Source organism: Sinocyclocheilus grahami, unplaced genomic scaffold (genome assembly GCF_001515645.1).
Source record: "Sinocyclocheilus grahami isolate Dianchi unplaced genomic scaffold, SAMN03320097.WGS_v1.1 scaffold65.1, whole genome shotgun sequence".
Classification (NCBI taxonomy): domain Eukaryota; kingdom Metazoa; phylum Chordata; class Actinopteri; order Cypriniformes; family Cyprinidae; genus Sinocyclocheilus; species Sinocyclocheilus grahami.
This window is the reverse complement of record NW_015505244.1, coordinates 1,478,080-1,501,345: the sequence shown is the minus strand read 5'-3', so window position 1 is coordinate 1,501,345 and position 23,266 is coordinate 1,478,080. Positions and strand designations below refer to the sequence as shown.

General features: G+C 37.7%; 1 protein-coding gene across 1 annotated transcript; it reads left to right on the top strand.

Moving 5' to 3' along the window:
* Positions 1-5,654: 5,654 nt before the first annotated feature.
* LOC107584964 (brother of CDO-like) lies at positions 5,655-22,951 on the top strand. Its single transcript, XM_016271750.1, has 18 exons — positions 5,655-5,774; positions 5,958-6,239; positions 9,973-10,119; positions 11,787-11,933; positions 12,046-12,339; positions 13,671-13,943; positions 14,884-15,149; positions 15,265-15,430; positions 16,318-16,377; positions 16,719-16,928; positions 17,510-17,688; positions 17,803-17,902; positions 17,993-18,115; positions 18,231-18,413; positions 18,518-18,720; positions 20,668-20,756; positions 21,376-21,536; positions 21,761-22,951. The coding sequence occupies exons 1-18, from the start codon at positions 5,666-5,668 to the stop codon at positions 21,880-21,882; spliced, it is 3,114 nt and encodes a 1,037-aa protein (XP_016127236.1). The 5' UTR covers positions 5,655-5,665; the 3' UTR covers positions 21,883-22,951.
* The last annotated feature ends 315 nt before the right edge of the window (positions 22,952-23,266 follow it).

Genomic DNA, 23,266 nt, shown 5'->3' with positions numbered 1-23,266 from the left:
AACGCACTGGATAGCTGGCCAATCACAGCACACCTCGCTTTTCAGACCGATGAGCTTTGTAAAAATCGACGCGTTTCAGAAAGGCAGGGCATAGAGGAGAAACAATAATGTACAGTATGTGGAAAATAATGTGTTTTTTGAACCTTAAACCGCATAAACACATTGCATTACACCAAATACACAAAATAATGTTCTTTTTAGAAACATCATATGACCCCTTTAATAAAGAAATTAATACTTATATTAAGTAGTGACAGTTAAAACATTTGTAATGTTACAGAAAGAAAAAGGTGATTGCGGTTTCCACGAAAATATGGAGCAGCACAAATGTTGGTAATAATAGGAAATGTTTCTTAAGCACCAAATCAGCACATTTGGTCAGCACATCAAGATCATGTGGCACTGAAGAAGACTGGAGTAATGGCTGCTGAAAATTCAGCTTCACCATCACAGAAATAAATTACATTTTAAAATATATTAAAATAGAAAACAGTTATTTTAAATTGTAATAATATTTAACAGTATTTCTTTTCTTCTTTTTTTTTACAGTTTTTTTTAAATCATTAAATGCAGCCTTGGTGAGCATAAGTGACTTTATTCTGAAAAGTACAAAAAAAGCTTTTGTAGGCCTACTTTTATCAGTAGAAGTTTGGTCGAAATGGTGCTTCCTCTGATTGCAGACAAATATATTATCAGCCATTACAGAGCATAAATATTGAGATATTCTGTTTATAGAACATTAAAGTGTGTTGTTAATCTGTAAGGAGGCCATAATTTGACTAAACTCTCCCTCTGAACGGTACTTTCTCCATTTTTGGCTCCTTCAGCCAAATGGCCTGCAAACTTCGACCATCCACCATCTCAATTTCCCCCCTCTTCGGTCAAACACTAGTTGACATCCACTCTCTAATTTGGATCCCTAAAGCTTCCCTCCTACACCCACCCCCACACCCACTAACCACTTTTGGCTATCCAGCTGCCCCCAGCCCAAAACTGCAGCCCTCACTTGTCCATTGAGCTGTCCCCATCAGCTCTTCCTCTGGCCCTTCTGAGAAACATCTCTCCTTTCACAGGGGGCCGTAGGGTTATTGTCCATGCACCGGCTCACTGCTTTACAATGACTCTCCACTCTATTAAGGTGCGTTCTGCCTGTTACCGTCGCCCAGAGCAACGGGCCTCCCGCATGGCAGATATGCGCTGTGGCATTGTGGGCCATGGGCCCGCGCGGGCAGTTGAACCCAGCACTCCTCACACTTGACACCGCATGTGTTTATCTAAAGGGGGGGGTATTGTGATGTTTGGAGAATCGAGGATGGGTCGGGGGGGTCTGAAGGACATAAATAGGGTGACGGGAAAGGGGTGATAAATATTCAGAAGGAGCTAAATCCCACCTCCTCCCCTCGCTTCCTCGTTACTCTTCTCCTCCCTCTGTGCGGAAAGCGGATGGAATGTGATCGGTACGAGGGAGGCCTACGGGCAGCCGAGAGTGGTTTTATCCAATTAGTAGGGTTGTCAAAATGAATTTCACACAGGCTGGAGGACAATAGTGACCAGAGTGGCCCTAGAAGAAAGGACTCCATTTAGTGACAAAGAGGTATTATGAAGTCACTTCAGAAATATGCTTTTTGTCTCTCTTTCTTTCTCCCTTTCTCCTATAAACAGAGTCTAAACGCACATGCCTTTGTAGAGCCCTTATCCAGATGCTCAGATCAATGTGATCTCTGCTCTCTAAAGGGGTCACATACTTATACCGCAGCACGTTTTTCGCTTACAGTATTGTTTGACTCCCCCTGTCTGTGCATCTTTGGTGAAGAAGGAAAAAAATGGCAGCGCTATAAATTATTTTCCATTACAGTTGCGACTTGATATGAATGTGAAGTGTTTGTCTCAAAGGCGATGACATGAGCTGGATTGCACATATGTGTCTGAATGAAGCATGTATGTTCAAGGGGATAACTTCTGACGCCTGAGACAGGTGGCTTGACAGCCAAGGAGACGCTATTGCCGCCTTTTGCAAACCTATAGGGCAGCTGTCCTGTTCCTGTTGACAGCACAGATTTGTGGGCTCCAAAGAGCCTGATAGTCTGAGTATATGCAGTAGTTTATTTAATGCAAACATCTAGTCTAAATTTCACAATTCAGTAGGATTGATTTGGCTCATCAATAAGGATGGCATAGAGTTTCAGGTTGGTTGACAGAGCAACAGTCATTTGCCTAATCAAATCAGTTCTGTGCTATATGTATGTTTTTATGCCTCACAAACATGAACAATAAGTAGTTCGTGATCTGTTGAAGATGATTGTTGTTACGAATTTTGTTGATTTAAATAGTCAAGGTAAAGTTATCTAGCTATCTAACATATGAGGTTTTGTTGAAAACTGTGAGAATTATGTTTATAGTCATTACTGTAAGTGGGTTTACAAATCATTTGATAAGAAAACTCAATATTAAAAAAATTTCTATTACTGAATTTCACAGAAAATATTTGTTTATTTTTTATGAATTTATAAATTAAAAAATTTTGTCTGTGACGCGGGATTCGCGCTGCGTGGGGCAGAGAGGAACGAGTATGAGAAGCATTCACAGACACAGGCTGTGTGTGCACTTTTCTGAATTGGGAATAGCCATCATGCATTATAAACTTATTTCAAATGAATCTGTTGGGGAGATAAAATGTGTAAGATAACGACTGCAACTCAAGGCAGGCAGTCATGCATATGCTCTGGAACAGAGTAATATCGCGTCCACATCGCAGGCTTTGCGATTAGCAAATCGCAACGTCTCAAATCGCGATTTCGATTCGATTTCGATTAATCGCACAGCCCTATTTCTGACAAATATAAAATATGTTGCTACAATTAATTTTACTTATTTATTTAGCTATATTGGCAGGGCATATTACAAATCTGAACTACTTTCTCAACTAGTCTAGTAGAAAAAAAATAATTTATTGAGTTCTACCAATGTTTTGCAGCAGTTTTTGTTCACTGTAAGTTTGTTGAAAGACATTTTTAATGTTTCATTGGTTGAATGATTGATACTCTGGTACACAACAGTTCTTTGCTATTAATTGAAATATGTGGTCATGGAAAAGTCATATAGCTTTCTAACTTGAGATGAGATTTTTTTGACAATTGTGAGAATAATGTTCATAATGGTCACTTTGAGTGGGTTTGAAAATATAACATTATTTGCAAAGAAAAATATATTTTTCATTAAATTTTAAGATCTTTCTCACAGATATAAAAATGTATTGATAAAACTAAGTTGTATTTTATTTTTGTTATTTTATTGATCTTTTATACATTTATTTTATATATTATTTTATTTTTATAAAATAAAGGAGCGGCCTATTTTGCTAGTCAAAATATTTGCAGGGCAATTACTAATCTGAACTTTGTTCTTGACCTGTCCAACATAAAACAATTTTATTCACGAGTTCTACCATGGTTTTGCCATGTTTTTGTCCATTGAGAGTTTGTAGAAAACACATTTTCAGTGTTTAATTTGCTGAGTGATCAACACCCAGGTGCACAACAGCACCTGACTGTAGTCAAAACACAACTGAAACAATCATCTACACCTACAGAAGTATTAAAGGGGTCCTATTATTCTCTTTTACAAAGTCTTAATTTTGTTTTGGGGGTGTACTAGAACAGGCTCTCATACTAGGTTGTTTGAAAAACACATTATTTTTCACATATTTTACATTATTACAACACCTCTCTCCTCAGTCTGGCATGAATGGCTCGAATAGTTCCTGTATCAAATGAAGGCCCGCCTTCTGAAATACATAAAATGTGCTGTGATTGGTTAGCTGGGCCAGTGTGTGTTGTGATTGGCAGCACTCGGTGCCTGGTCGGGAAATGTCATGCCTCTTACCATAGCCGCCTGCAAGCTTCAGTGTAAATATTGCATCAAAATCAAATCAATTTGAGCATGATTTAAACCTGGATGATTGAAACCACTCTAAGTTCATCTGCCTTGGGAAAGCTAGCGTGTCTCAATAACACGCGTTGCCTTCTCTAGTGCAGCTCAACCAGGTCTCGTCCCATTCGTCGATATTTGTGATATCACAAATCCCGAAAAATATGCGTTGTAGTCCAAACGAGTCGTTCGTTGTAGTTTTTGAAAAGTGATTTCTGTTAAATAAAATATCTTCTTTTGAATTGGACTTTGAGCTTTGTAACTTTGCAGATATTTTTTATGCTCAAACAACAACATTACAGACTAACTAAAGTTGAAAAAGTGACAAAGCATAATAGGACCCCTTTAATGGATGTAGTTGTAGTATTAATAGCAATGTCATAGCAAGTTGTAGGATTACTGTTCTTAGTAATTGTGATCAGTATCAGACGTGGTGGTAAATCATTCATTTTGAAGTAATATTAAAAAGAGCAGTGACATGAGTCAATCATTGACCTGATTAAAGCTGATGACTTACAGAGCTTACAATTGATGGGAGTAGAGTTGTTTGTGTGTGTGAGAGAGAGAGATTTGCAGTCTGGGAGCAATAGACCACCCTCCTCCTCCTGACGGGAAGTTGTTAGTTTAACCTGACAGGAAAGAATTCGGGAAACTTGGCAGTAAGAATCAAGGGAGAGAAACGCTCCCTTTCCTGCATTAACTGTTAATACACTAACCATTACTCTTTTTCTCCCTCTCCGCTCACTCTTTCTCCCTCGGTTTGCGTCTTTGTAGGGATCACATTTCACTACTCAATGTTTCCAGAAAACACAAATGATATCACCCCCACCCCATTGTTCTTTGTGTGCAGGTCTTTTTCTTTTGAACACGCCTGTATCGGTTACACCTGAGTAAGGGGGCTCAGATTTCCCCCTCTTCTTTTCTGGGTACCCATCTCAACAGTTCGACCCACCAAATGTGGGTTCAAGTGGATGTGTGTTTCAGTATGTGTTCTGTGAACTTGTAAGGAAAGATTTTTTCACGAGTAGCATAACACCATTTAAAGCTAGTCGTAGGGTCATTAATAAGATTGAATGTTTCTGAAGAGTTATTGATGCTCACCAAGGCTGCGTTTATTTGGTCTAAAATATATTGAAACTATTGTATAGTATCATTACAATTAACTGTTTTTTGTTTTAATATATTACAGTGTAATTTATTCCTGTGATGCAAAGCTGAATTTTCAGCAGCCATTACTACTTCAGGCTTCAGTGTCACACGATCCTTCAGAAATCATTCAAATATGCTGATTTAGTGCTCAAGAAACATTTATTATTATCATCGTTGAAAACAGTGTTTGCTTTTTCAGGGTTCTTTGAAAAGAATGTTCAGAAGATCAGAATTTATTTTGAAATATAAATATTTTGTAACATTATAAATGTCTTTATTTTCCCTTATGATCAGTTTAATGTGTCCTTGCTGATCAAAGTACTAATTTCTAGAAGAAAAAAAACTTACTCATTGGCTCTGCCCTTCAAAATGAGTAGTGCATAATGTTCCTGACTTGTAAATGGATTTCTCTCTGAATTTAGTCTCTTTTCTTGTTTTTGTCAGCTGTTTGATTCAGATTGTGGGTTGTGTATGTGTTGGTTCATTACTATACTCGCCACACGCGCAACGTAATGTCACGCTGACTAGATTTTCAGCTGATAACCTCTATTTCTTTCTCACGCCCTCTAACAGGGGTAGTGTATGGAAGATGTCTGGGATATTGGATTGGATACCCTGGGAAAGAAAGCGGAAGATTCGAGTGCTGTGTGCCCTGGGTGCGCTGCTGTGCTGCCTGAAGGATAGTGCAGCTGTTAGAGGTGGGTTTCTGATGTCTTGGTTCTTCTCCATCCGTTACAAGACCTATTCCCACCATGACATCATAAAGTTGGCTTCATTTGTGTTAGAACAAGCTGGGTTCAGATCCAGCACCTATTATAGCCATTTGTTTTGGATAACTGATATATTTATTCATCATTATTACATCCCAATTTCTCTTCTAGATGACGTCCCAAGCTTCACAGAAGAGCCTCTCTCGGTGGTACAGAAACTGGGGGGCAGCGTGACCCTGCACTGCAGCGCCCTGCCCAACTATGTCAACATCAGCTGGCATCTGAACGGCAGAGAGCTGCCAACTGGGGGCGACGAGGAGCTGGGAGTGCTGGTGTGGCCCGGTTCGCTCTACATCCCCTCCCTTACAAACCTCACCGTGGGCAGATACCAGTGTATGGCCACCACCAGTGTCGGGTCCTGCGCTAGCGTGCCGGCCAACGTTACTGCAGCTAGTGAGTACACACACACTTTTAGAAACATCAGTCACTTACATTTGTTGTATACATATTTACACACAGTGTTGAGAACTTTTTCAGAGAAAGTTTTTCTGTGCTGAATTCAAAAGGCTCTACAGTGTGTGGTTGTATGCCAGGCCTAGCTGTACTGCTAGTGTGTGTGTGTGTGTGTGTGTGTGTGTGTGTGTGTTTGCCCTAAGTTAGTGACCCACCATAATGCCTGTACGTGTGTGTGTGAGTACGCGTGAGCCACGGGCCCCATTAGTGAAGGGCCTCCTCCCTGTCCTCCACTGCTTCCCTCTTCATATACAGAGACAGAACGAAAAAAAAGACAGACAGAAAAAGAAACAGCATGTGAATTTTGTGAGAGTTTCTGCATATATTACTGTTTAAAATTTGGGGTTATGGTAATTTGCAATTTTTCACAATAAAACATTTTTACTGTATTTTTACAGTAAAATAAGAGACTTTCAAAAATGTAAGAATTTACAAACCTCATATTGTTAGCATAATAATTTGAGTGAAAAAATTGAACAATAAAAAATTAAGTGTCTTAGTATTTGGTTTGTCTCCCTTTTGCTTTAATGTCAGCAGCACTCAATCTGCATGAACTCCACAAGTTTGTGTAAAACCTGATCATGTTCTCCAGCATGATTTGAGATGATCCATTATAAAGGGCTCATTCATTCATTCATAAGAGCATCTTGAGCTTCACTGGAAGCGAGAACAACTGATTTCTGTACAAAAGAGTTCACATGATCACAATTTTTTTTAATTTGTGACCTATAAAAATGATTAATTTCTTGCTATTTTTAAATCATAATAAATGTAAAAATCCTAAAACCTTCAGTTTATTTACAGTTGTATTTTCATAAACCGTATGTAAATATGTGCCACATTTGAGATTCTAAAGAACTATGTGTGCATGCATGCGTGTTTGTGTGATAGTGTGAGCAGTGTAGGTTTGGCAGGACTAGTCGAGGCAGGATCTTCTGTCAAGATCAGACGCGACATGAGATTCTTGACACCATCTTCACCTCCACAAAGCAGGCATGCTTTATACATCATCCACCCTCCTGATTTCCCTCTCTCAATCTCTGCGTTTCTGCTCATGGCATTTAATGGTGCATTGGATTTCAGTCCTCTCAAAGCTCAGATGTTTTTTACCCCTGACTTTCAGCCTCCCTCATTTTACTTTGACTCTCGTATATTTGCAAGATTTAATTGATAAGGACTATGAATTAGGAGTTGAGGGCTAGGGGCGAGGAGATGCGAGCTCTTAGCTGGGGCCCCCGTCTCTGATGATCCCACATCGGCCCCTCGCTCTAATTTAATAAAGACCTCCTCCCTTAGTCAGCCAGGGGTTGGACGGTTCCTCGGGGAGGGCGCTGTGTGTGATCGCAAGCCTGAAGTTGTCTCACGTCTCCATATTTCAAAGCTCTGCCCATCTGTTTTTGCTCTGTGAAAGAGCTTGGCTCTCCCTGGTATCTCTGTAGGAATCCTGTCTGAAGCGTCTCCCACCGGGGAGGCCGTTGCCTGCCTGAGCATTATTTCAAACTCTCCTCTTAAATTCCTCCACAGACAAGTGAGCCTCCCGTGTCCTTCCAGCCAAAAACATTCCTTCGGCACTCTCTCTCCCTTTTCTTCCCTCTCTCGCGCACAAAACACACACCTCTTCACATATGTTTTTAATACATGGCGTAACTAATTCTCAGTAAACTCTTGGGCGAACTTGTTTTTCTTTGTCGTCTTTTAGGGCTACACACAGTCTGGCCAGTGATATTTCACACAATAGTTACTGCATCATCTCTGTATGAGCACTCATACACACAGGCTCTGCAGCCCCAGACATAAAAATGATGAATGCTAAGTAACCGTGCAGCATGTATGAAAGCATTGCCAAGTGGAGTTGGAAATGGGTCTGATCTGTTTTAGAAATCCTGGATGGCTTCCAGCATTCCCTGCTCTCCAGGCCTCCAGGAGACTTAGAATGTACCGCACGCATGCAAACAAATCACACATTCACCCTTTACCTCCTCACATGCACATACAAACATATTAGAAGTATATAAACATTTTTCCTTGTAGTCTGCCTCTGTTCTTTCATTCAATCTTTCGGTCTTTTGCCGTAAAACAGTTTAATGCAGTCCATACAACTCATATGCTATGTTCCAAGTCTTTTGATGTTATGTGATGGCTTTGTGTGCGGAAAAGATGGAAATTGAGTATTTATACACTGGCAGCCTTTATGCATTTATTTAATCAAAAATACAGTGAAAATAGTAATATTGTGAAATATTACCATTTAAAAAAAACTGTTTTGTATTTTAATATGTTTTAAAATGTATTCCTGTGTTGGCAAAGCTGAATTTTCAGCAGCCATTACTCCAGTCTTAAGTGTCACATGATTCTTCAGAAATCATTCTAATATGCTGATTTGAAATAATAATCTTTTGTAACTTTTGTGTGTTACAAACGTTTTTACTGTCACTTTTGATCAGTTTAAAGTGACCTTCTGAAATAAATGTGTGTGGCTGCAATATAACAAAGAGTGAAAAATGTAAGGGGGTCTGAATACTTTCCGTACCCACTGTATATATATATATATATATATATAAATCTTACTGCCTTCGAACTTTTCAAAATTATTGTATATGACTTTTATTGTTGTTTAAAACGTTTAATGTTATTAATTGAATGTTTTCTCCCTCTTTTTTCCCCGCTTGCACACCTGAGGAGGGGGAGGAATGTTTTGAGGAGAGGGAGGTGAAGGGGGAGTCAGTCAGAGGAGGGGTTAAAGGTGTACACTGAGGAATTTAGGAGATGTGTGGGGCGGTGGGGGGTGGCTGCTGGCAGGGTTGGGCTGTAAAAAGACCCTGATTGATTTAGCAAATGGATCGTTCCCCCCCCCAAAACATTCTCCACCCTGCTCTCAACCTCATATCCTGGAATTCTCATCTCCCAAGAAATTATTTCAAAAAAACCATTTCACTTCAAAAACCAAGCGAAGATTCTTTCAGAATACAGATGCAGCTGGTGTCAAAAAGTTTATCAGATGCTGATTACTTAAGTGCTCGTCTCTTCCACCATTGTATGTCTGGTTCCAGGAATACTTAACAAAGAGCTTTTTTTAATCTTTACCTCACAGATCTTTTGGCTCTGTTGTACATAACTTTGAGACGTATCAGACGCCAAGGAATATAACTAAACTCTGGAGAACAATGAAACGATCTTATTTGTGAGAGGAGTAATGAACAGTTGGGGAGATATTTGATTAAGTTCAGGGTTTTTTCAGGACAGTGCTGTGCAATTTTCCCTGTCTGCCTTTGGAAAATATTCCCTTCACAGAATGACACACCGACTCACTTAGGCGGAGTTTTTGCATTTTATTGCAATCCAAACGGCTTTTCCTCCCTCGAAACTTAAGAAGATGGCTGACCTTTAGCCTTTGACCTCATTTTAGCCTGGGCTGACTTGTGCTTAAGGAAGCTAGACTTTCTGTCTCTGTTTTTCAGAGCTATTGGGTGTCTGCCCATTTGATATCCCAGTAAAAGTCCTAAGCATATGCACTCTAAAGCTTCTCAGTTTCCTGAATGGAATACAAAGAGGCTTTCAACTTAGAAATGCTCAAAACCGACACTTGGATGTTTGAGATTTCTATTGCTTTTCCTGTTTAAGTATATATGCTAGATGGTTGAAAAACTGGTAATTCTTGTGTGTTTGCATGCAGAATTGCGTGATTTTGAGCCAGATGACCAGCAGGAGATTGAGGTAGATGAAGGGAACACAGCAGTGATCGAGTGCCATCTGCCTGAGAGTCAGCCTAAAGCTCAGGTCCGCTACAGTGTCAAACAGGAGTGGCTGGAGACATCTAAAGGTACGTTTTACTTATTTTTTTGGCTCAACATTCATTCACCATTTTGCTCAACATAAGCCGGTTGTTCTAACCCCAGGGTCCTGGGACCTACTAGGGGGCCTCAGCGCACTTTCAAGGGGGTGCAAGATACCGTTGTTAAGCTGCGACACCGGTTATGTCACTTGCCCACTGCGGCACCGACCCCCACCGTCGTTTAGATTTTTTTATAGTAATAAAAATCATTTAGCTCAGTAAAAGAACAGACACGACAATTAAAAACTGAACGCAGCTGCTCAATGCAGCATGCCGAATGGCAGTCGCATCACAGATCAGATTTCATTTATCCAGTGAGGAGAGTGCGGAGAGCTGACTGACAAGAAGAGTGGGGTGAGACAGACAAGACGATCGCGGATGATTTAGTTTTCGAAACGAAATACAAAAGCACCTGTTTGGCAGCATATTGGATTTTGAAAAGCCTGTTAACTTTTGCCGTTTATCTAAAGTGATTTTGGAAGTTTTTTTTAAACATTCGTTTCTTATTTAATTGGTTCCACTGTGTTTGCTGAGTTTTACTTTATTTAAACTTTGTGTAATTTATTTATTTTATTTGACATCAAGGTTTATGCCGTGCCTCCAAGCTTTCTTATTCGTTTTGCTAATAAACTTTCTACGTTTCTTATTTATACATTATACATGTTTACTTAGACTATTTCCAGTTTTGTATAGGCTACCTATTTAAACTATGTAAGTTATTTGATATTTTATATTAGGCATAGCCTGCCCTATAGCATGGTGTATTTTTATTAGTTTTGTTAATAAAAGTTCTATGTTTTGTATATAGGCTAAAGTGAGTTTGACGTTGTATTTTGTTGTTGCATTCAAGCAATTGACGCCGAATTGACGCTAATTAGACAGTGCTTTTAAGCTATTTAAAAGAGGGAAAATTCAAACGGACTAAAAATTAACAATTGCTTTACGCCGAATTGCCGCTATTTGAAAGTGAAAGTAAAATGCACACGCCACTTTTGCAAGCTATTTAAAAGCGAAGGAAAGGGAGGAAAAGAGGGAATGCCCCTGCCCCCACGGTGATACCGGTATTATCGGTGTTTTCACACATCGATTGACCGGTGGGAAAATTTCCTCACCGTCACAACCCTAGTGCAAGATAGTAGTCAAAATTCATTGATAATAAAAGTTTAAAACATTAAGAACATTGTTATTGAGATTATGGAATTTAATTGTTTTAATAATATTGTTTTAATACTCTGTATTAAGTATGCTCTTCACATTCAGCTAAAATTTTAACTCTGTTTTATCTGAGCCATCATTGGATCTGTTACAGTCGACATAATTTGAATTCAAATACAATTTGCTTCAGTTATTTCTGCCATTTTTGAAATTCACACTAGTTGATTCTGGTATTTGGATGTTTGACAGCTCTCATCTTGTTGAGAGTCATCAAGTCTTTGTGTGTTGTCTAGTCTTGTCCACTCAACAAAGCGTTAGCATTAGCTTTGTAAGCATGATTGTCTTTGTTGCAGTTACTCTTGCTGTTCATATATTTACTTAAAGATCACCGCTTAGATTTAAGAAATGTTGCAGATTCTTAATTTTGATTCTGTTGACAAATCTGTTTATACTAGCCTGTCCTACAGATGCCAATCATTGGTTCTCTGATTGTGTCCTAGGGAATTACTTGATCATGCCATCAGGAAACCTTCAGATAGCCAATGCTACACGGGATGATGAGGGTCCTTACAAATGTGCTGCTTACAATCCTGTCACCCAGGAAGTAAAAACCTCCAGCTCTACTGATCGTCTTAGAATACGTTTACGCCGAACACCAAAAACGCACGCGCGCGCGCACACACACACACACACACACACACACTCTTTTTGTCATTTTTGTTAATCATAAAATTGAGTAAAATGTATTATCCTGTCTAGGTTCGACATCTGAGGCTGCACGCATCATCTATCCACCTGCGTCTCGGTCCATTATGGTGAATAAAGGCCAGAGGCTTGTGCTTGAGTGTGTGGCCAGTGGCATTCCCACTCCACATGTCACATGGGCTAAGGATGGTCTGGACTTGCGAAATCATAACAACACCCGCTTCTTGCTTAGCAACTTGTTGATTGATGCAGTAAGCGAGAGCGACTCAGGCACATACGTGTGTCACGCTGATAACGGCATCGACTCTGTGAGTTCTGCTAGGGTGCTGTACGACGTACAGGTGTTTGGTGAGTATGATTGCTAGAGTCTCACACGCTGGGGCTGCAGGAGTTTTATCTGTTACACTTTACAATACACTATTAATTAATGCATTAGGTATCATGACAATACAATACTTTTACAGTGTTTATTAATCTAAATTAATGTTGATTTATACATGCATTAATATTTTTTTGCATCAAGTTGTATATATTAACATTAATGTATTATGAAAAAAAACATGAATTACCAGTGAACAATGTATTTATATACACTGCCATTCAATAGTTTGGAGTTGATACAATTTTTTTAATGTTTGTAGAGAATTCTCTTGCTCACCAAAGTAGCATTGATTTGATCAGAAATTCAGTAAAAACCGTAGTATTGTGAAATATTATTGCAATTTTAAATAACTGTTTTTATGTTAATAGAATTAATCATAGCAATAAAAAGAATATTTTAAAATGTAATTTATTATTGTCATGACAACGCGGAATTTTCAGCAGCCAGTACTCCAGTCTTCAGTGTCACATGATCCTTCAGAAATCATTCTAATATGCTGATTTGGTGCTCAATAAACATGATACATTTTTTCAGGATTCTTTGACGAATAGCATTCATTGTATATAAAAATTTGTTGTATTATAAATGTCTTTACTGTCACTTTTGATAAATGTAATGCATCCTTGCTGAAGACAAGTATTAATTTCTTTAAAAAGGTCTTACTGATGGTAAAGGTCTTACTTTTGAATGGTAGTGTATTATATCTATACTTCATATTTATATATTAAACTTGTTTAATAAATTCTGGGGGGGAAAATTGGTAAGTGATAACCAATACATTAACTGATATGAAGTGGTGTATAAAAATCAGGAACTAGGGCAGTGGTGGAACATTTTATGTGTGTGATGGCACAATTTCAGTTTCCAGTAATTTAACGCTGCTTTAAGGTAATCAGAACCAGAGAGAAAATAGTTGGTTATAAGCATCCAAATGAACCCATAGTACATTTACTGAACAGAAAGAGCATGTTTTGTGAGTGTGTGTAGGATTGAGTTTCTGAGACATGGATGAGATTGTTTTTGTGGGCTCGTCTCACGGCAGCTGTGATTAATTAAGCCGCTCTTGCTGTTGCTCTAATGAGCTCGAGCTGATTCACTAGCAGCCAACCATCAAGTTTTGGAAGAGGGTGAGAGAACGCAGTCTATCCCAGACTCCTCTGCGGCAGCATGCCATCACAAACAGCACTCATGCTTTGTGCTGCTAAACCATCAACATGCATGTTGATTTATGCCATTCAGCATTTGTTCTGATGTTTTGACATACACCTGTCTGAAATTCCCTTCTTTTGTCTCTCAGAGCCTCCCCAGGTACGTGTTGAGCTGCAGCAGCAAGACGTTGCATGGGGCGACACGGTGCGTTTCAGCTGTCAGGTGAGGGGCAAGCCCACACCCACTGTGGTGTGGCTCCACAACGCTCAGCCTCTGAGCCCGTCACCACGGCATCGGATGTCCTCGCAGGTGCTGCGTGTGCTTAATGTCAGGCCGCAGGACGATGGCATGTACCAGTGCATGGCGGAGAATGGTGTGGGCAGCTCACAGGCAGCCACAAGACTCCTCACTGTCCCAACAGGTATGATACTTTATTAAAAAATGATAATAAAAATGTATATTATTTGTTTTAACTATTTAATTAGTAAAAGATTATTATATTACTGTCTGTTCATTTATACTACTACTGCTACTACTACTACTAATTATTATTACTATTAATATTGTTCACTTTTATTAGTGAATAAAAAAATTGTTAATTTATCAAATAAACATTATAAAATGTATAAATAATAAAATGCATTAGTATAATCATTGTTATTAAGTTTTTATTTTATTATTATTATTAATTACTTTCATTAGTAGTAGTAGTAGTAGTAGTAGTAGTAGTAGTATTCATCACTTTTATAGTTTTTTTTATTATGTAGTTAAAAGTGATAAAATAATAAAAAATGTATACAAATTTAAAATCAATTAGTGCTATCAAATCGATTAATTGTGATTAATCGAATCCAAATAAAAAATTTGTGTTTACACAATATATATGTGTGTGTACTGTGTGTATATTTATAAGTATATATAAATACACACACATACATGTATATATTTAAGAAATATATGTAATATATATTTATATTTATATATATAATATTAATCATACAGGAATATATTTATAAACGCACACAGGCAAATATATACATGTATTTAAATATACATATAAATATACAAAGTACACATATATATATATATATATTGTGTAAACCCAAACATTTATTTTGGATGTGATTAATCGCAATTTACTGATTTGACAACCCTAAAATAAATTAAACTTAATAGTATAGTAACACATACATACATACATACATATTAATAATCATACTATTTCTATTAAATTCTATTAATAATTCACTTATAATAATGTATTGTCCATTATATAATACATACATCTGTAAAATAAACATTGATTTATTTGTTTATTTATTTTTTTACATTTTTGTTTGGTTCTGCTGTGCTGTCTACAGTTTCAGTGCCCTCAAGATCAGGCAAGCTGCCCCTGATTCGACCTCTGAGCCCAGATAAGGTGTTGCGGGAACAGCCACCCTTGAAGCCCGTGGCCACCAGTGCAGTGTTGCCTTTCGACTGCTCTGAGGTCAGAGTCTCCCCTGCTGAAGCACCAGTCATCCTGAGTCAGCCACGAACAGGAAAGGCAGACTACTATGAGCTTACCTGGAAACCCCGTCATGATGGAGGAGCTCCTGTGTTGGAGTATGTCGTCAAGTACAGAAAGGTACAACACCGCTCAGTTCATTCTTACAGTGTGATCTGCTTCGTTTCGCTCAACAGTATGTTTGTCATGTGATTCCACTCCTATGATTCATTGTTTGTACTTTTCTGTCTCACAGGCTGGAGAATCTCCCGGAGAGTGGACCACTAATGCCATTTCAGGCACCCAGCACAAGCTTACACTGACCAAACTGCAGCCTGCTAGCCTCTATGAAGTGGAGATGGCTGCTAAGAACTGCGCTGGACTTGGGCAGCCTGCGATGATGACTTTTAGAACAGGCAAATGTATGCAACCATATGGCTAGTTCAAAATTACCTTTCTGCAGTCACGTTTGAAAACTTGTTTTTGTTGGCGAAATGAACTTGCATCTCCTTGAAGAGGTTTATTTTTTATAATGACACATTTTCTTGTATACAGTGCACAGCATAAGTGAGTACACCCCCTTTGAAACTTAACAAATTCAGCAATTACTCTTTGCTTAGAAGACATGTTATGTTTTTTTAGAGATATAATATTGCAACAAGTCTGCTTGATCAGTTACCAAAGAAGAATGTTAAAATTATTCAAGAAAATACCATTTTCTTTTCAAAGTGATAAAATGTTGTGTTGCAAAAATGAGTACACCTTCCTGAAAGTTACTAAATAACACAAAAAAACATTTCTGGTGTAAGGTTAAGGCAAGTATTGATCAACAGGTAAGTATGTTGAACCAAAACTGTTAAAGGTAAGTGATTTTTTGATAATTAAGTGTTATATGGTCCACTGAATCATACTCAGACTTAACTTGTTTGCCATCTTTCTATGAATTATATTAGTGATCATTAAGAAAATACATCTTTTATATTTAATCAGAGGGGGTGTACTCATTTATGCTGTGCACTGTATTACTTGACTACTTAACAAATAATTAATTAAATTAGCAAGAAATATTGATTTGAAATTAAAACTATTTTATGACTGAGACAGCTTTTTGGGACATCAGTCAATTGTACACTTTAGTGGTAATTATATAAAAATATTTCACCTCAGAATGCCACAATTTACTAATCAGAATCAGGTATTCCACAGAGTTGTGTAGAAAATTGCACTTTTTACATTTTTTTTAAATATATCTTAGTGTTAAAAAAAGAGTTAAGTAGTGAAATAAAATGTCTTTAATGTTGGTCTGCAGGGCGAAGGGGAGGACCCATAGGCCCTCCAAAAACACCAGCGGTGCCACCTCGACTTTCGCGTGAGTATACTTTAGCTTGTGATACAGTAATATATTGTGTAATGTATTTCTTTACAGCTGCAGTAAAGTACTGAGAAACTGTAACATTAAATACATTTGAAATGTTTAAAATATTAGTTTTATTTAAGTTTTATCAGTCCCTAATAGTTCTGATTAATACTATTCTTATTATTAATTATGCTAACATGACTGTTCTCTTGATTTCTTTCAATCATAAATGAAGGATGAGATTACAGTAAGTGTGTTATGTGTTAGTGTTTGTGTATGTACAGTGTGCATGCATACACACTCTCACTGAAAGTATTTGTTGTTTTATTGACCATCTTTTTTTGTCTTTCCAGCTCCAGAAGCTCCAGACAGACCCACTGTCTCCATGGCCACAGAGACCTCAGCCTATGTGACGTGGATCCCTCGTGGGAACCGTGGATTTCCCATCCAGTCATTCCGTGTGGATTATAGGAAATTGAGGAAAGGCAGTGGAGAGTGGGAGGTGGCTGTAAACAACATCCCTCCCTCTCGCCTGTCAGTCGAGATAACAGGCCTGGAGAAAGGTGAGATTTATGTCAGTTTCGCATAAGTGAAGAAGATGATCAGTTGATGTAATGTTTTCAGTGGCCGATAGCGATATATGGTGAACTAGAATTCTCACGTATGACAAAAGAAGCAATTTCAGTTTATTAATTCAAAAAATGTAAATGTAAATAAATCAATCAAATGCAAAAAAAAAAAATATATATATATATATATATATATAAATACAAAAAATATATTTAATAATGCTTAATGTAGTTTAATTAATTAATTAAATGATTAATAAATCACTTTTAAATGTGCAAATTAATTTTTTTGTGTAAAAAGTTTAAATGTAACAAACTAAATTAATCAATTATTTTTAAAATTGACAAATAAGTAGAAATTTAAAACGTTAACATTTGATGTTAAATAAATGTAACAATGTAACAAAAAATTCATACATTATATACTTGTTTTTAGATGCAACTTTTATATTAACCATTGACAAATTAATTAGGAAAAGTGACTGGCCAATCAAGTTAAAGTTTTAAGTTAAAGAAATGCCATTGGACACATGAGATGGTGACTTGGTATGTTTTTCTTTCTATTGCATTTGCAGGAACATCATACAAGTTCAGAGTCTTGGCCGTTAATGTGTTGGGAGCGAGTCCACCTAGTGCTCCCTCTAAAGCCTACACAGTGGTGGGCAGCGGTCCACCTAACCGGCGCCCCATCGATGGACCCTACATCACCTACAATGAAGCCATCAATGAGACCACAATCATCCTGAAGTGGACGGTAAGCATTTTCTTTACTAGACACTTTTACACGGTCAAATTCAAGAAATGTGAGCTGTTTGCTGTCACAGTGGCATTGTCAGACCTTGAAATAAATATTTTTTTCTTTCTACAGTACACATCGGTCAATAACACTCCCATTTATGGCTTCTACATCTTCTACCGACCCACCGATAGTGACAATGACAGTGACTACAAAAAGGATGTAGTGGAAGGTAAGTCATGTACTTCCTTTATTCTTTAATTTTCAACTAGGCCTATATATTAAAGAAATATAAAATGTAATTGTGTGATGCTCTTTTTAGGTGACCGGTATTGGCATTCCATCACTGACCTACAGCCTGAGACGGCTTATGACATTAAGATGCAGTGTTTCAACGAAGGAGGCGAGAGTGAGTTCGGAAATGTCGTCATCATGGAAACTAAAGGTTTTTGTCCTTATCCTCTTAATCACATTGCGAACCGCACCTCAGCCAATTTCTAGAACAAAGATCTCTTCTGACAATGCAGATCTTAAGTCTGAACATCTGTGTGTACTTACAGCTCGCCCTCACCAGAGGACCACACCTCCAGAGACAGCGTCGTCCAGGCCCGACCATCCAGGAAACCCCGTTCCCCGGCCTGGTGATCTGCCTTACCTCATTGTGGGCGTTGTTCTTGGAGCATTTGTTTTCATCATTGTGGCCTTCATCCCAATCTGTCTGTGGAGAGTTTGGGCCAAACAAAGTAAGTGCCATTTTAGAAACATGAAAACAGTTCTTCATTAAGAATTCAAAGATAAGATAGTAGGACTCTCATAAACAATTAATTTTGTATTTATTTTATTTCAGAACAAACTTTAGACATGTGCTTTCCAGCATTGCCAGCTACAGTTTCTCCATGCCAGTACACCATGGTACCACTGCAAGGATTGGCTCTTGGTCGACCCTATCCTATAGGCCCCCACCTGACCCCTGCCCACACTGTCTATGCTCCTAAAGGAGAATATATTCCCAATGGGAAACACACTACATTGCAGCTTCCTGGACACCAGGTAATTTTGGCACTTGGTGCTTAAAGGGGTCATGAACTGCCTTTGTTTTTTTTATTTTGAGGTCCACTTATAATGTTATCAAGATTTTTACATCAAAAGACATCATCATTTAGAAGTAATACGGTATTTTCTGTCCTGTTTTGACCCCCCTTATGGGGACGCTCCATTTGAATTCATAGCTTTCAGTCACGTGACCGGCTCTCAAAAGAATAAAAACAAAGGTATGTGAACAAAATGCAAGTTTTGGCCATTTGAAATCCATATTAAGCACCCGCTGCAATATTTCAATCATTAAACAGTGCGACAAAACGTTGTTAAAACACTTAAAGTGCCTTAATATATTTGAAACGGTAATATTCTCTATATTTATTATGCATAGTTTACATAGGCAAGCAGATGAGGCCGGAATATGAATGCAATCCACTTAATGGTTCAGTGTTTTCCTTATAATGTTTTTTTATGGGAAACCATTTAACGTGAAACTTTGCACATTGCGTTTATATTCTGGCTTCATCTGCTTGCCTGTACAAAATATACATAATAAGATGTTTACTGAATTTCGCCTTTTAATGTATGCGTTTTACTACATTATTACTTGATGCAAACTGCATAAAAATAACTGGCGGTCAGTTGAGCAAAGCTTCGTTTTGTCCTCCAGGTGGGCGTTCCTATGAGTATGTGACATCACGTGAAAACTATCAATAGGTGTGGCAGATTGTTGACTCGGAAGTAATCACCCACTGCTATGATTGGCTAACAGTTGTGCATGTTTGACAGCCTACATACTGCACCGATGGACGCTGCTGTGATTTATGTTAAAAACGCATAAATACTCAGTACATATCAAACGTTCTGTTTACCAGACAATGCAATAGTGACTACTTAATAAAAAACAGTTACTCACACTTGTGTGGTGCGACATTACTGTCGGATCCAAAATAGTCGCCACAGCATCGTCTTTTAGTTTCATTGTTTCTGAAAATCCTGCGTAGAATTGTGCCTTGTTTGTAAACGAATCCACGAACTAAATGAACTAAACAAAGGACCAAGTTCTTATTGATGGTGGTCTGGAACATTAAAAATAAAGTTCATCCACTCTTTCCTAATGTTGGGATCAGGAGGAAGGCAATGCAAAGACTGTGTTTTTCCACAACTTGGCACTGAACAGCGTTTTGTTTTCGGAGTCATCGTCATCTTTTGGTTTCTAAAAACAGTTACTCACACTTGTGTGGTGCGACATTACTGTCGGATCCAAAATAGTCGCCACAGCATCGTCTTTTAGTTTCATTGTTTCTGAAAATCCTGCGTAAAATTATGCCTTGTTTGTAAACAAATCCGCGGTAAAATGAACTGAACAAAGGACCAAGTTCTTACTGACACGGTCTGGGACATTAAAAATAAAGTTCATCCACTCTTTCCTAATGTTGGGATCAGGAGGAAGGCAATGCAAAGACTGTGTTTTTCCACAACTTGGCACTGAACAGCGTTTTGTTTTCGGAGTCATCGTCATCTTTTGGTTTCTGTGTAGACCTGCGTTTGCCTCTCGTTATTTACATTATGTGTGCACATCGGTGGGCGGGGCTAAACAGGCAGTGATGTAGCAGCAGGTGTTGATCATCTTCTGCGGAGGCGGTGTTTAGCCACACTATTACGTCATAAAGTGCAACATTCCACAACCTGTCGTTTTGGCAGATTGGGCTCAATATAAGCTGTTTTTAGACTAATGAGAACATTTTGAGTTCTGAAACTTACAGAATGTTTTTATAGTACAATGACCTCTTATATGTCAAAAGATCAAGGGAATTTTGATTTCTCAGTTTATGACCCCTTTAATGTTTTGTGATGTCCAGCACAGTAGTTGTAAGAGTAATAAACATCTTGAATTGCTGTTTTAGGCCAGTGAATGAAGATATTGCATTGAATTGATAACTCTTTAAACTCTTGTAGGAGGACGCTGGCTATGAGTTGGAGTGTGATGCATTGTTGCCTCAGAAACTTCCCAATCCGCAACCACATATCCACAATTACTGTAACGGGTATGAATTCTAATTCTGCTTCATTTTATTATGAAACACCCACTTTTAAAGTGCCCCATATATTATGCTTGTATACATGTTCATTATTTTATTTTTAGGGTCTACTAGAATACATACAATGATTTAAATAAAATAATAATAAAAATTCTTCTACTGTACATTGCTGCCACACATCTTTTCACTCTCTACCTGGAAATTTCAAATAAAATCTGCATAATAGACCTTCAGGTTAGATGCCATATTGAATTTAACATGGATGAAAATGAGGCTGTGAAGGATATTCTTACAGTCTTTACAATGACGTGCACTATATAAGGTCCTAGATCACATCATTTTCATAACGTTCAAAACGTTTTTGCCTATTGAACGTTTTTTTGTAAAAATGTTTGATCAGCTGAACAATCAATATGTTGTTAAACAACAGTACAATCCAGTGAACTCACTGTACATCTGTCCCTCACAGCCTCGTTTTCATTCCTGTCAAAAATTAAATATTCGTGTCATTATGGAAGTCAAATGGTTGTGAATGCTGTTTCATGGTGACTGTTACACTGAGGTATACATTTAAGTTTGTTAGGAAAACACAAGTATAATTTGAACTTTTTTTCCTTTTTCTTAGGGTGCCTGGCTGTCCTGATGAGGGATGCTGTGTGCCTGATGATTACCCCTTGAAGGACCTTAGTTTATTGGACCCTATGCAGCCATCTCAGAGTCCTGACTCCATACAGGCCTATCACTCCCTCACTGAAGCAGTTCACATAGAAGGGGAGCTCACTGCCGGTGCGTTCAGTTACTTCATGTATTACGATAAAGGCAATGTCAAAAGTACCTGCAATTTCAAAAAGAGACTAAATGAATGAAGGTGGCCCGGGTACACTCTGCAGCTACATGCAGTTATAACTCTTGAAACTGTCAAGTTTAATCAAATTTAGCTTTTGGAAATACACCAAATACTTTAATATTTTGAAAAAGTAGTCTGAATGCAATATTTATTTTCCCCACAGACTTGTCCCTGTTAACAGCAGTTGATGCGGGTATAAACGATGCTGAGCTACACAAAGTGGGAACAACTCAGAACATGAAACTGCTTGAGGAACAAAGGACACAAGATCCAAAAGATGGATGAAACTGTAGGAAAAAAAGCAAGAAAAAAAAGAAAATATTTATTTTTGTATTACAGATGCTATATTTATATATTTATGTATTTGTACATAATACAGTTTTTAGAATGTGTGTATATATAGGTTGTTTATATCAGATGTAATATGAATTTTGGTATGTTTGTCTGTTACCACCAGGACATTTTTATAAGCATGCTGTATAAATGATTCTCGTGTGAGATACGAACAACTTGACACCTCGACACCATACATACAGTATCAGTAATAAGCTCCAAATTTTCCACTGGCAAGCATCTATTGATGTCTGAAGTACAGCTAGTGGGAAATGTAATGGTTTTAAGGCATTATGATTATGATCCATTCATTAAGAATGTTATAATGTGCAGTGCTTGGGGACAATTGACTGTTTAAAAACACTTTGCATCAAAAATATTTGTAGTATATGTTCACCTTATATGCATACATATTTTATGCACAGTATGTTGTATCCACATACATTTAGTGGCTTTATGGCATGTAGACTCTACTGTGAGGTTTAAATACTCGAATACACACAAATAAACAGTTTAAGAACCTTTTGATTGTAACTTGTTTCAGGTGTGTCCTCAGTTTTAAATAAGGTATTTTGAGTGGTGTACATCTTGTCGGTACAGTGTTTTACAGCTTTGTACATCTGTTACTAAGATTTACCTATTTTCATCTTTAACAAAAATGTTAACAAATATATGCAAGGTATATGCATTCTGTGTGTAGTAATATTGACTATGAAAAAGAGACCATTTATTGTAGGTATTAATAATTTTTTTTTCAGTAGCCTGGATGTGAGACATTCTTAAAATGAACACGCCTACCTGCAATATGCTGATTTTTATATTTTAAACTGGTTTGATGTAGTCTGCTTGTATAGTTGTACTTTTACTTTTGGAGACCTGCAGTTCTCCTGCATCAGTATTAGCTTCTTTCCACTGTTATAAACATGAAACATGAAGGAAATTATCAATCTCCAACATATTCTAGAAGTGTAGCTGCATGGTTACATGGTTTGAGCACTATTGCCTGTAAATAAAGCTAAAGTAATCATATTTTCTGTTGTCATTTTCATCTTTTCTGTTTGTACTTTCAGTAACATTTGATGGCATACTGTTTGAACATGATTAGTGTCAATGCATGCTTTTCTATGGTTATAATTATTTGTAAGTCACACTTTTTTCTAGTAAACTTTTTTTTTTACTTTTAACTATCTGGTCTCAAGGTCATGATCCTCTCAAATTCATAGAAGTAGAAAAACTAGCAAAATAACCACTGGTGTAGCTCATATTAACTAAATGCCTGAAGTGGTTCAAGCATCCAGGGCCCTTTTGGCTTTACAGTATGTAGGTACAGTAATTG